The sequence below is a fragment of the Salminus brasiliensis genome, chromosome 3, assembly GCF_030463535.1.
Source record: "Salminus brasiliensis chromosome 3, fSalBra1.hap2, whole genome shotgun sequence".
NCBI classification, from domain to species: Eukaryota; Metazoa; Chordata; class Actinopteri; order Characiformes; family Bryconidae; genus Salminus; species Salminus brasiliensis.
Window position 1 is genome coordinate 43,072,842 of NC_132880.1, and position 14,300 is coordinate 43,087,141.

The 14,300-nt window shown below is 47.2% G+C and overlaps 1 protein-coding gene across 2 annotated transcripts in view; it reads right to left on the reverse strand.

Annotated features, from left to right (window-relative positions):
• Positions 1 to 13,441, reverse strand: part of ext1b (exostosin glycosyltransferase 1b) — a 106,384-nt gene extending 92,943 nt beyond the window's left edge. Inside the window, exons 1-2 of one of the 2 annotated variants that reach the window (XM_072676292.1) lie at positions 12,919 to 13,441; positions 11,531 to 12,791 (exon numbers count right to left, since the gene is read on the reverse strand). In XM_072676292.1, coding sequence (XP_072532393.1) covers positions 11,531 to 12,537 — 1,007 coding nt within the window. In that variant the 5' untranslated portion in view covers positions 12,538 to 12,791; positions 12,919 to 13,441. Of the gene's footprint in view, positions 1 to 11,530 lie in introns of both variants that reach the window. The other variant, XM_072676291.1, reaches the window with a different exon arrangement.
• Between the last annotated feature and the right edge of the window lie 859 nt (positions 13,442 to 14,300).

A 14,300-nucleotide genomic window follows, 5' to 3' on the forward strand; every position in this document is an offset into this window, starting at 1 on the left:
GACATCTCCTCACCGAGAGAACCCCCCCCCCCCCCTTGCTAGTGCAGTCAGCTGGGATCAGAACTCTTGGGATCAGAACTTCTCACCTTTTCAATAAATACTGTTATAACCACTAGAAAAGTCTTCGCGCCCCCCAACACACACACACACACACACACACACACACACACACACACACACACACACACACACACACACACACACATTACTAATTAAAACGTCTAACATTAGAATCAGCTGCAGAACTTCAGCTGCAGATGATCTGAACATGGTTAGAGAGGATTATTCTGGAGGAGTCTGTCTTATCTGAACCTCAGACGTTTAGTTTGTGAGTGGAGAAGATCAGATCACCATGGCCAGATCCAAAGAGCTCTCTGAGGCCTTCAGAAAGAAGATGTAGATTTAGAGGAGCTTGTAATCATTTACCAGTGAAACAGCTGCCAAGATGGCCAGGACAGACCGTCCTACCAAATTCAGCTCAAGAGCAGAGACCGCAAGATGAGTAAAGAAGTCTCCAACATTTCTAAAAAGGCAAAGCTGTGCAGGATCACCTCCTGAGGGTATTTTGATAAGTTTCTTTTGGTGGGATTATAAAATAATTGTATAATTTGGATTTGATCCCAGGATTGCTGGTTCGAATCCCGGCTCATGCTTCTTGCTGTAAGCAGCAATATACAATTGGCCTTGCCTTCTCAGGGGTGGTCTTGATTTGTAAATAGGGGGTGGCTGGCTTCAGGAGTCAGAGGAGGTATGCATCTTCACCCTCCTAGTGTTGGGGGCATTGCTAGTGATGGGGGATGTTTACATGAGCAGGAACGGGATAATTGGCCTTCAGTATTGGATAGAAATTAGGGAAAACGTTAGAATTAAATTATACAATATATATATATATATATATATATATATATATATATATATATATATATATATATATATATATATATATATATTTTATATTTAAAAGCTCATGCTGTTATAAACAATAATCATTTTTAACCTGGGAGATCTGAGACAGCTGGAACATGGGTACATATCTCTGACATCTCTGGGAATGAGTGATCCTGTTGTCTTTATCAGCTAAAACGGAGAGACTGTGGCAATGAAAGTGCCTAAAGGTCGTGGATTGACCAGCTACCAGCCGGAGGGCTCCTGTGACATAGCTTTTGCCTTCTGCATGAGATTTCCTACATCCATGTGCTTTTCCTTTTCATTAAATTCAGTGAAAAATTGAACTGTGAGTTTCATCTCGACAGCCCTCAGTCATACACACCTCACCGGGAGAGTGTGATAACGGGCGTGAGTTCAATGGCTCGTTCATGTTCCAACCGCTATGCTAACGTGGCCAAACAGCCAGCTAAACAAAAGAGGGCCAGCGCTTCCCCACAGAGAACAAACAAAACCTATTTACTCTCCACTTCCTACACCTTTACAACCCCGATAACGTCATACAATGAAAACGACATCCAACAACACAATGCATGCATTTACTGCAGGTTAGCAACTGTGGTACGTTTTATCTTTAACTTTGTGGAGTGTGAAGATCCTAAATCATTTAGAGGAGCTGGTCCAATCAGGATGTCTAAAATGACTCAAAAATAAGGGGTGAAGTCTCGGAGCACAATTCCAGCACCTAATATTAGACAAAGCTACAACATAAATAACATTATTTACTCTTTATATGGACACAAGAAGGTATGGCTCAGTGCTTAGAGCTCTGCATTATTGATCACAGGGTTGTGGATTTGAGACCCAGGTTACTGCAAGGCTCACTGTTGGGCCCTTGAGCATTCTGCATAGTTTACCTACACTCTAATAAATAAAGATGCTACAAAGGGTATTTTTGGGAAAGGCCATATAAGAAGGTTGGTGTGGCACATAAGATAACACCACTACCTGCCAGTGAGCTACCACACCACATGGGAGACTGGGGTTCGATTCCCAGTCTGGGTGAATATGCTGCGCTACACCAATAAGAGTCCTTGGGCAAGACTCCCAACAACTACACTGGCCCTCCTCTGTAATACGAGCAACCTTCACTCTGGATAAGAGCGTCAGCTAAATGCCATAATTGTAAATGTAAGAACCGCATGATGAAGGTGAAGAACCTTTAAGTTGGTACCATCACACCGACTGCTTTAAAGCTTTAAAAGGTTCTCCACACATGTAGCCCTTTAAAATCGGTTATTAAGAGTGTACAAACTGGCCAAATCTTGCATCTCCAAAGGTCTCTCTCTCACTCGCTCACTCTCTCACGTCTCACTCAGGAGTTCCTGACGGAAACCATGACTCAAAGTTGCAGGGAAAACTATGGGCTAAAATAAACCTCTTCCTCTCTGCCGTCTGGTCAGATTTGCACTCCACGTTCCACTTTGAGAGCATCATCTCAGTTTACTTTGGTAATTCCCGTCCATTTCTACATCAATATTTTACATACAGGGAGTCACAAGATCTTCTCCCATCACTTCTACTCCAGTGGGACAGATGGTGAGCAAACAGTCCCTCTCCACAAATCCGGGCCCTTTCAATCAGCCCGGCACAAACAAGCAGAATTTCCCCACACAAAGCCTTTGATCTGAAGGCCACGGCGAGGAAATTCTCCTCTCGGTAAAGACCTCAAGCAGGAGCCAATCAACCGTCTGCCTCTGTAAATTCCTTTTCAAAGGGAAGCCATTGGCTGCCTGCCTCCCGCTTTAGAATGAGGGATGCTTTTACCACTTTACCTTCCACTTATTAATTCATGTGCGTCAAGCGCTCTCTGACAGGCCTCGGATAAAAAGACTCGTTTTGCGCCTTCTTATCCTGTACTCTCATTTACTGCCACTTGAATTGCCTCAATCCTTCCGAAATAGCGCCGCTGTTAATGTGTGGGAGCAGACGGAGGTATTCTCGCAGCGTGTGAACACTACACTAGCTAGCAGTGGGAAGGTCACGGTGCTGTAGTGAATCCAGGAGCTGCCTCCAGGGTCAGCATTTTAAAGAGAAAATAATATTAATAATAATAAATATTATACATTTTACCCAGTTTTCCTCTCCAATTACCAATTATGCAACCCACGCATTAGTACTCTCCTCCCATCACACATAATGCTCCCAGCACTGGGAGGGCGAGGATTGGTGGCATGTGCAACCAACCACCGGCGCAACGTCACCGGGCTGCCAACGCACTTATAGGAAAGTGCCGGGTACCTATGGTTGATGCATCAGCTAGCAGACTCCCGTGCCGACCAGCATCCCACTGAAGTGCTGTGGAGAGAGAGTTCCAGCCATCTACCCACCCGTAGAGAGCAAGGCCAACTGTGCTCCCTCAGGCTCCGGCTGCTGACAGCAGGCAGCATGACCCAGGATTGGGCCATAACAGTTGTTATGAAAGCAAAAGTGGTTCTTCTAGGGCCTCGCTCAAAGAACCATTTGTAGCACCTTCATGTTTGAGTGTGCAGAGTGTTAAACGCTGTACTTCTTCAGAGTTTGGGTAAAGCTGTACAGGATCACCTCCTGAGGGCCTTTTGTTAAGGGTTTTTGGTGGGATTTTTACCCCCTCCCTTCCATCCTCTTGCCTGAGGGGAATTTCCCTACGATAATCCCCCTGAATGTGGGTCAGTGAGCAGGGGACTCGGCATAGGCCACACAGAAGGGTCACTACTAGGATCAGTGTGCAGTGTGCACCGCGCACACACTAAAGAAAATATGGCTGCAGTGGAAAAGAGAATCTCACACGTCATACACAGAAAAGAATAACAGAGGTTTTTCGAGTGGCTTTATAACCTCCAGAGAAACCGTAAGCACGTGAAACCTTCCACAGACACACACACAAACACAATTAAAAAGATGCGCTGATTAAGATAGAGCAGTCACACCACATTATGCGCAGAAATATATAATCAACTATCAGTAATTAAGCAGAACTCTATTCTGGCTAATTACCTCGGCATTAGCATTTTTCCACACAATCACGGGCCACTGCTTTAAGTGCGGGAAGATCATGAAAAATTCATGATTTATTAATGCGACAACAGAAACAAATAACACAAGCAGTAGGGAAGCCTGCCTCAAAGATGTTGGGCGCGCAGAAATTGCACAAATTAAACATTTGTGTTAACCTCAACAGAGCCGGCCCTGCCCCGACAGAACGAGCGTCACCGCTGCGCTGCGTTTTGTCATTTACTACAAACAGAGAGCCATAAAACCACTGCGTAAAAGAACAGCAACAAAAGAGCGCAAACAAGGACCAGCTCATGCCTGAAAAGTCGGCCTGTCATAGCAAACCTTTTTTAGGACGACATATCATATGTCCCAGAATTTATCACAATAAATGATATTAATGCCATTTTGAGCCTTTTTTTTATGCCACTGATATGATGGTGCGTACACTAGCATACAGCAGGGCGACACGACCAAAAGTGTGCATCACAGTAAATAAGATGTTGGCGGTTCCACAGTACATCACAGTGTTTAAGTTTATTAATTTAATCAATTTTATTATTTAACTTATGTATTTATTTGACAATTAACTGATAAACTGCCTTTTATTTTACAAAAAAATTCTTTTAAAAATAGTAGGCCTGTCATTAAGTTAACAGTGGCTTATTTTGCTACTCATTCACATATTTACATTAAAAAAAAGGAAAAAGAAAAGTGTATATAGAGACGTTAAGAAGGCCGGGAGTTGAAGCTGTGTTTTTGTAATTGACTGTGTGATTGCAGCTGAGGGGGTCTCTCAGACTTCGCTGGTTGAGGACCACCCCCAGGTTTTACTTTGTGTATAAGAATAACCTCAGCTAGTTTGAATAGACTAAAAATTCTCTACTCTACTCTACTAAACACAATATGGGTCAATATGGAGACCCTAATACTCTACTCTTCACCCAAGTAAAGGACTCTGCCGTTCGAACACCCAGGGGAAGCTCGTTCCACCACTTCAGTGCAGGACAGAAAAAAGCCTGGACGCTCGTCTTCCATGGATCTTAAAGGACGGCGGGTCGAGCAGAGTCGTGCTTTAAGCTCAAAGGGCTCTTGGTGTAGATTGAACGGCGTTTGCCATCAAGTTGACCTTTACAGTCAGGAGACTTGATCACGCTCGCCATGATGGAAATGTGCCATTAAAAGGACACAGCACAGGCGTATTACAGAATACAGAACTCTGGCTAAACAGTGCCCTTGAATGCCCGCGTCAACAAAGTCGACAGGTGTGGAAATACCCGGTTAAACATTACTAGGTTAGGTATTAGAAGGCAAGTCGTCACCAGACAGCCCTTTTAGAGCACTACGAATATTACCCTACCCAGTCTGTTCACTGACTCATTTTCCAGGAAACAGGATTTGTTGGTTTAAAAAAAGAAGGGAAAAAAAAGTGCTTTAAGACACTGATGGAACAGCAGCCGGGACGCCAGATTGAATACCCCCCCACATGGACAGGGGGCTTTAAAATCATTTCCTCCATCTGTATCTGATCAATGTGACAACTTCCACGAATCACATTGTGATGGATAGGATTTCCTCTGTATACCCAGCCAGTGACCAGTGGAGGCTCTGAATGATTCCATTGTTTACGAATGCGTGGCACGGCACTAGAGACATATTTCAACGTGGTGGAGGGAGGAATTTTGGCCCTCAGCACCGGGTCTCGGCAAGCATGCTCTACAAGCATGACAGATACTCCACAGGACCACCAGTACATCAGGAAGTGCAGGTGCAGGGTGGGTTACAGCTGCAGTTTGTTTATTAGCATGCTTGTGTGCAGTTCGGTTATGAAATTGTGGCAACGGTTTGGAAACAGCCTGGTGTAGTCAGTGTAGGAGGTTTGGGAACCACAAACCTTAGGAAACGTTAATGCCAAGATATGCCAGACTAACCAAGCTGGAATCGTCCCGATCGCTCTGGGGAGAGAAGCAGACGTAGATTCAAGGCAATCACTTAATTCTGAAGCCCTATCCTGACGGGAACGGTTTTACAATAACTTTTCAGTGATTTGATGAGTCATTTTTAAGGACTATGCGCTCCTCAGTCAGTATAGAGTCCTGTGCCCTTTACTTTCCTTTACTTTTCCGAGCTGTAATAATAATAATAATAATAATAATAATAATAACAATCTCAGGTTATATCAATTCGGTGTGAATCGACACGTGTAAATATTCCATAATATCTTTTTTTTTTCCTCAAGTATGGAGGAGCTCAAGAAGGCATTGAGCTCCGTGCTGCATGGCACAGATCCCTTGTCGTTCAAATCTGTGGCAAACCTCAGTCAAATCCAGAAGACCAACCAAAAACTTTCAAAAGGCGCGACACTGACGGCAGCTTAAGCCAGGTCATTGTTAATGTAGCCTATATAGCCTGCGTCCAGGTTATAACTATTCAGCTGCTACTTTTACACTAAAAGTCATCATTACTATAAGTGGGTTATAAAACTGGTCAGCAAACTGACAGCAAATTAAGTAGCCACTCCCATCTCAGTCAATCGCTTAATCCCGAGCGAATTAATCAAATTTTACAGACGTCCTGCAGTAAAATGACATTACTCCACCTCCCCATGTAAAACTAATCCTGTCCCAATGGGGTTTAACTCAGCAAATAACCACGACTGACAATAAGGAACATAGCGCTGGGTCGTCGCTTGATTTTGACTTTGATATAACGTGAATCAGGTGAACAGACCAATAGAAATGCTCCAAAATTACTTGGAATAAACTCTTAAACCATCTCCTGTAGCTTTTTTGGAGATGCATGCTTTTTTCCATGACAATGAGTTACAGAGTTAAGATAAGAGATACTTTAATCAAGAAGATTTTGGTGTGGCGCAACAGATAACACCACTACCTGGCACTGAGCTACCACACCATGTGGGAGACTGGGGTTCAATTCCCGGCCTGGGTGACTATGCTGCACTACACCAATAAGAGTCCTTGGGCCAGACTCCTAACACTACACTGACCCTCCTCTGTAATACCAGTAACCTTGTAAGTCGCTCTGGATAAGAGCGTCAGCTAAATGCCACAAATGTAAATATAATGTTCAGACAGAGAGATAGCTAAGCATGTTTGTCTAATTGAAACAATAACAAAACAAAAACAACAGACTATTAAACATTTACAATGTACTTCAAATCTTGCCATAGAAAAGGGGTCACCAATCTTGTCTACAATGGGTGGTGTGGCTGCAGGTTTGAATTCCATTAAGGAACATGCACTTCTACTAGAGCTGGGCGATATGACGATATTTTACCGCATCATGATCAATTTTGTTACAGTGATAGACAATATACTTTTCTAAGCATATTGAGGAGACTTAATAAAAGTGCTTAATAAGCACTGATCAGCTGCAGGTTTCATTATAAACAGTGTAATTAGATGAAGAGCAGCAGATTGAATAAAATCACTATTCAGTACGGGAAAGTGTCTGAATAGTAGTTTTTAAGAATCTGTTGCTACTGATGTGTTTAGTCTGATTTACATGTATTGTGATAAATATTGTGTAAAAAAAAAAAAAAAAAAGGTCTTTAAAAATTGTGATGTAGAATTTTAACCATATCGCCCAGCCCCAACTGAGACTAGTTGATTAAACAACTAGTCTCAGTCTTTACACTGGTGAGTTATACAGGGTGTGCTCCTGCTTGGTGGAATGAGAACCTTCACCCACACCGGCCCTTTACGGAGAGGACTTGTGACCCCTGCCACAGAAGAACCACTTTTGGATCCATAAAGAATCAGGTTTGTACAAAACCTTTTAAGGGTCTAAAGAACCTTCACTGGACGTACATTTTCTTCACCCTCACATCTCACACATCTCAAAAATGACCCTTTATGAAGCCAGTAGTGGCTCTTTTATGGCTTCACTCAATAGAAGTGAATAGAAGGTGTATAGAAGGTAGCTGGGTTAGTTGGCTCTGCACCTTCCTAAAGAGAAAGTCCAATTTACCAAAGCTTTTATTAAGTCGTCGAGTAAAAAAAATAAATAAAAAAGGCCCGGATTAAGTCACCTCTGTAGGTCTTGTACAGCTGGAATGGAGTCTAATGACCAAGGGGCTAGAAAACAGCTGGATTACTGTAGGCCTATTTGGACCCATAAGACGACTGTTTAAAAGAACAGAAGTTAAAAGGCTCAGTCCAGCTACGCTCAGCCTTCATCAAACCGGCCAGGCTAATTTGCTAACTTCAACCCCACCCCCCTTCCCTCCCCACAGGCACACAGAAAAAGCAATAATGCGTGCAGGCCCGTGTCAGCTGCAGCATTTCTGCTGGGCTCAGCTTGCTCATGTTCCAAACAGCTGTCCACAAACACACTCACTTCCCAATTAACATCAGCGTGTCCTGCTGAGTAGCACCTCTGCAGTGTCTTGGGAGCGAAGGGTTTGACGCCAAAAATATCCCCTGCACATTAGTGCCATGGCTAAGCAGGAGGGAGCGGGAGTGGGAGGATGAGTGGTGACCTGGCGCAGGTGCACAGACACAAATACTCCTCAGGAAAGAATAGCTCTACAGCATGTGGCCATGGACAGATACGCACTGCGGACCGATAACACGCATTTAATTACAAGGACTCGTCTTCTAAGCTCAGGTTTAGAAGGGTCATTATTGATGCCACTGCTGCGGCTCGGCTAATACGTTATTCCAGAGATAACAGACTTAGAAGAAAGGTAGTAGTCTTATCAGTAGCGTAGCATAATAATATGATGTACACTTTGATCTAAACTGGTTTAAAGCAACATTATGAAGCATTTTTATCATTAAACAGAAGCTTCAAAATCATTGAGATACTCTACTGACCTATAGCAGGGAGAACAGCATCGCTATTATTGCTACTCCAGGCTCGACAAGACAGCTACTGCACTGCATAACTCTGGCGAAGTGGGCAGGACAATGTATTGACAGTGTACTGCATGGTCATATTTGGGTAAAACCCTGTCGTATCACTCTACCACCTCTGTCCTCATGCTTATTTCACTTTTAGTGACTGCTATATATGGAAAACGGGTCCTTTCGTGGTGGCTCAAGGTGCAAATTCCACTTCCTGACTGTAGGGGACACCAATAACTCAAACCAATAACTCGCATATTGCTCCTTTAAACTGCTGTTCAATTGTACAATATCTTAATACAGCGCCACCCATTCACTGTAAAGCTTGTACAAGCCTTTTTCTTGCACGTCCCCATAACTTTATATCGCTATTTGCACTCCATCTACAGCAAGGCAGGGTCAGCAAGGATACTGCCATTTCTTTTCACCCTTCAGCTGATCTGCACGCTGCTTAATGTTCAGGTAAATTAAACGTGTCCGAGCATATCTTACCTAAGCTTCGACATCATAAGCCAGGAGAAGAGTGTGTGAAATATGATATACAAGAAATTCCTTTGCTGGAAAGGGTGAAAAGTGGGGCAAAGTGCACTGGCCCAGCAGTTCACACAGACACAAACATGAGTTAGAGGTTCTTTCAGGCCTGAAAAGGAGCGAGCCAGTGCCTCTGGACCACAGCTCTAAGCTCTAATAGAGTGCCCACCCTGTCAACAGCTCTCAGTGGCAATAAAAGTGGTTCACAATCTTAAAAATCACACACCGTCCGAGTTCCCCCTATGTTCCCTGAAAGCCTCCAGAGTGTTCACAGCAAACGGAGCTGGACTGGAGCTCGAGTCAGTTTTATTCGTGTGACGCCTCCTCTTAGGAAGGCTGGATATTGGAGAAAGAATAGAAACTGGCAACCAGGATTAAAGAGGGACACGCTGATCACTCAAGTGACTAATGTCCAAATAGCTCTACCAAAGAGCTGGCAGACTACTGGACCTATACAGTATGGTGCATAATAACGGTCATGGTCAGCGCTCTGAACTTACACAGGTCAGTGTTTTCAAACTCCAGCCCAGAAGGCCCACCTGCCCTGCAGGTCACATAATAATCATCATCATCATCATCATCATCACCTTCATCTAATAGAGCCAGTCAGGTGTGTTAGAGCAGGGGAACACAAAACTGTACAGCTGTGGTCGCCAACCTGGAGCTCTACATTTCTGGAGCAAGCTTCACCTCCAACTCAACCCCCAGCAACTCATTCAGCTGATCGAGCACCTCCAGCAGCAATAATTAGATGGATCAGGTGGGCCTGATCCTGAATGGGGTTAGAGCTGAGGTTCTTGCATTTACATTTACATTTATGGCATTTATCCAGAGCGACTTACAAGGTTACTCATATTACAGAGGTGGACCAATGCAGTGTTGGGAGTTGGTGTAGCACAGCACAGTCACCCAGACCGGGAATCGAACCCCAGTCTCCTACATGGTGTGGTAGCTCAGTGGCAGGTAGTGGGGTTATCTGTTGCGCCACACCACCCAGGTCCGTGGGAAGGTAGATCTCCAGGAGCAAACTTGGTGACTACTGCTGCTATCTGACAGATTTCTCAGTGTATCTGAATAAATCAGGCCAAAATTGAAGCCTGGCCAATAGGAACATCCCTTAGTTCTCCTGCTGCTGGGAAGTCCTGGTTTCAGGATTACGTTATTTTCCTAACAAACAAATCCTCGCAGCTTAGAGTGCTGAGACACAGAGTCCATCCAAGAGCAGCAGAGGACTAACAGAGCTCCAGATCTGCAGCCCATCTGCCCTGCAGACAGTGGAGTCTGGATTCCTCCCTTTAGCTAAAGCTAAAACTGAAGGCTGGCGTGTACCTCCTCCTGCCCCTGATCAGGCCTGATCCTGCTCTGTGAAAGCCCTCCGTGGGCTGGAGCTTGGAAACCGTAGTTTACAGTGTTGAGAAACAAAGGCCCCTTGGGACCACTGCTAGGCCTGAAGCTGGGAGTGCCCAGGCTCACCTGCCCTGCATATCAGCATCCAATTAGGTTTTTTGGAAACAGTAGAGTGTCCATAGGGCTGTTTCATAAGGCAGGACTTCTCAGTTCAGCTGAGGCTAGAACAATGAGTGCAGCCAGGGATTTTATACCCCATTAATACATTTTAGGACCCCTGTTAGAGTCAGAGGCCCTTTGAACCGTCCTAATGAGCCTCCCCCCCAATCCTGGCACCCTGTCTAGAACTATTGGACAGCCTGGATATCAAGATATCTGGCAAACTGGCAAATCCTACTCCTGCCGTATGGACCGAAGCTATATGAGAGGGGTTCCCATAACTGGGACCACTGCTAGGCCTGAAGCTGGGAGTGCCCAGGCTCACCTGCCCTGCATATCAGCATCCAATTAGGTTCTTTGGAAACAGTAGAGTGTCCATAGGGCTGGCTGAGTGCAGCCAGGGATTTTATACCCCATTAACACATTTTAGGAACCCTGTTAGAGTCAGAGGCCCTTTGAACCGTCCTAATAACTCCCCATCCCCCCACCCCCAATCCTGGCACCCTGTCTAGAACTATTGGACAGCCTGGATATCAAGATATCTGGCAAACTGGCAAATGGACCGAAGCTATATAAGAGGGGTTCCCATAACTGGGACCACTGCTGGACCTGAAGCTGGGGTTAGGAGGGCCCCACTCCAACACTCCAGGTAATGCAAATGAAATGGACCCCCAAAGTAGACACCCCTGGCCCAAGTTGGTACCTACTTGTCATACTCGGCGTTGTCCCTGTCGCAGCGCGCGTCCTTGTGCTTCTGCCAGTCCTTGCCGTGCTTGCAGGTCGTGAGCAGCACCACGTCCTCGGCGTTGTGCACGTGGTAGAGCGCGTTACGCGTGTCCGAACCGATGCCGGTCAGGTAGCGCTTCCCCTTGAACACCAGCATGTACTTGCGAAAGGGCGGGATGCTGTTGGCCCGCAGGTGGCCCCGCTCCCCGCCGCCGCGCGGGTGCTCCTTGGGGAAGAGCGGGATGGAGACGTCGAAGTGGGGCCTGAAGTTCTCCGTGCTCACGCTCGCCTTGGCCAGCATGGCTTGGCCGATGTCGAAGCCCAGGTCCTCCGTGTAGTCCGGCCAGGTGCCCGAGTACAGGTTGAAGACCAGGTGGTTGCGCCCGTCGTTCCACAGCGGCAGGCTCTGCACCTTCCCCTTCAGGTTGTGCACGTAGTGCGGCGACAGCTGGTCGCGGTCCAGGGTGTCCAGGCTGAGAACGAAGAGGCACGCCTGGCCCGGGTCCGAGGTGTAGAAGCGCGAGCTCTCGATGGCCGCCAGGATGCTCTGGTAGCTCTCGGAGATCTTGTCGCCTTTCTGCTGCGGGTACACGTACACCTTGAAGCCGTTGCGCCGGCACAGCGAGAAGTCGAAGCACGAGTCCATGCGGCAGCGCTTGCCCCGGTACACGCTGGCGTGCACCTCGCGCTTGTGGCGCGGCGACACGTGCGCGTTGTACTCCGCGGTGTCCGTCTCGTCCCACGGGTTGAACGGCTGGAAGGGCTGGGACGCGCGCGGCCACGGCTGCCCGGAGCGACGTCCACGTCCTCCTCCAACACCACCTCCAACCCCTCCACCACCACCTCCTCCACCACCGCCGCCGCCGCCTCGCGCGCGCTCATGCCGGCTGGTGGCCGGAGCTGGGCCCGGCACGCCGCCGAAGTAGAGCAGCAGCACCAGGGAGGCGCCCGTCAGCAGCGAGATCAGGTAGCGCTTTTTGGCCTGCATGGGTCGGCGCTGACGCTGGTGCTCGCAAACCAAGGTCGAGTGGCTCCAAGTCGGGCTGTCTCACCGCCTCCGGCTCCGCGGCTCCGGCGCCATCTTCCAGCCTGCACGGGGTTGCTCGCACGGGGTCTTCCCTCAGCCTCGGATTCCGTTCCCGCACCAGGAGGCCGATCCAGCGCATGTGGGCGACTTGGACGGCTGTTCCCACACTCTCCCTATCGGACTAGCTGGAGCATAGTAACACACTCCTGCGCTGCCTTATAATAGACGGAGAGCTCATTAGACTCCCAAACACACACACACACACACACACACACACACACACACACACACTTTCTCCCAAACACACACACACACACACACACACACACTGCTCACAGATACCTTAGTCGGCTCTCCCAACCAACTTCCAACCATCCAGGCGCGCTGGGAGAAAGGGAGAACGGGAGGGAGAACAGGAGGGAGGGAGAATAGGAGAAGGGGGGTCCCTCGTAGTTTCTCCCCCCTTTCGGACGTTTAGTCCAGAGTGAGGTTTCTCCTCCTAATCTATAAACACGTCCCGTTTTACTCCATTTACTGCCATAGAAGCGCGAGGGCGGCTCACCGTGACCACTGTAACCTCACAAATCCCTGCATTTCTCTCCCCCTCTCCCCTCGGCGGACCCTCACACGCCAGTGAAGCAGATCCGATCAGTAGGTCCTTTCATGGGGCCGGAGAGTCCGGCGGGGGTCCGGGAGAGAAGGAGGAGGAGAAGACCCGGCGAGGGACGGAGGGTAAGAGAGTGAGAGTCCCCAGCAGAAAGCAAGCGAGCCCGGCCGCGTTTCTCCCAGAAAATAAGAAGCGAGCTGACCGCCTGGATCCCGATGATTCCCGACCGCTCGGCTGCTCCGCTCGCTCCGCTCGCTCCTCTCTCACATTCCCGTCCCGACACGACGGCAGCTCCGCACCCCGCCCACCGCGCTGCGTCCGGCGCTCGCATTGGACAGAGCCAGGCGGCGGAACGGGCGGGGCTTCGGCAGCACCCTTTCAGTGCCAGAGCGCAGCCGGCCATGATGCACAAGGCTGGAGTGAGTAGACGTACGGTGTAGCCTGTTAGGATTAAGTAGGGGTTCTTATTGTTCCAGAAGGGTGCAGACAGTGTAAACGTGCCCTCTGAGGTACAGCATGGTCCTAAGCATGGTACAGCATGTGTATCTTAAAGGTGGTGTATGTTGATGGGGGATATTGGAGCATGGAGCAACTGTTTTAAATAGAAAAATGCATTAAAAGCTTGTCAGAGAGTGAATGAATGAATACAGTCATGAGTTAATGTGTTTAATGTTTTTTTTTTTTAATGCACAACACTGCACAGCAGCCATTACACACATTTATAATCATAAGAATAAAAAGACAAAAATGCTGATATTCTGATTGTGGCCTTTCTCTTATAAAACAAGCAGACAAAATAGACAACACAAAATAATAAAACATAACAATAAGACTCACAGACAGACAGACAGACAGACAGACAACATCCTCCCTGACCATGTTATCTGTTTGGTACATGATCAAAATTTATGCTCAGCTTGCTTACATATTGATAGATTGCCCCCTTTTAAACCCGTGGGCTACACTGGATCTCCTTTGGAGGCCTAATCCAAAGCAAAGCTGCAAAAAAACAAATATCCGTTGCCAAATGTCTTAAACCTTAATGAGATGAAATTTGCGGAGCATCCTCGTTGTATAGTGGGTGTGAAAGTGCTCACCCTGATGTATCCCACACTAG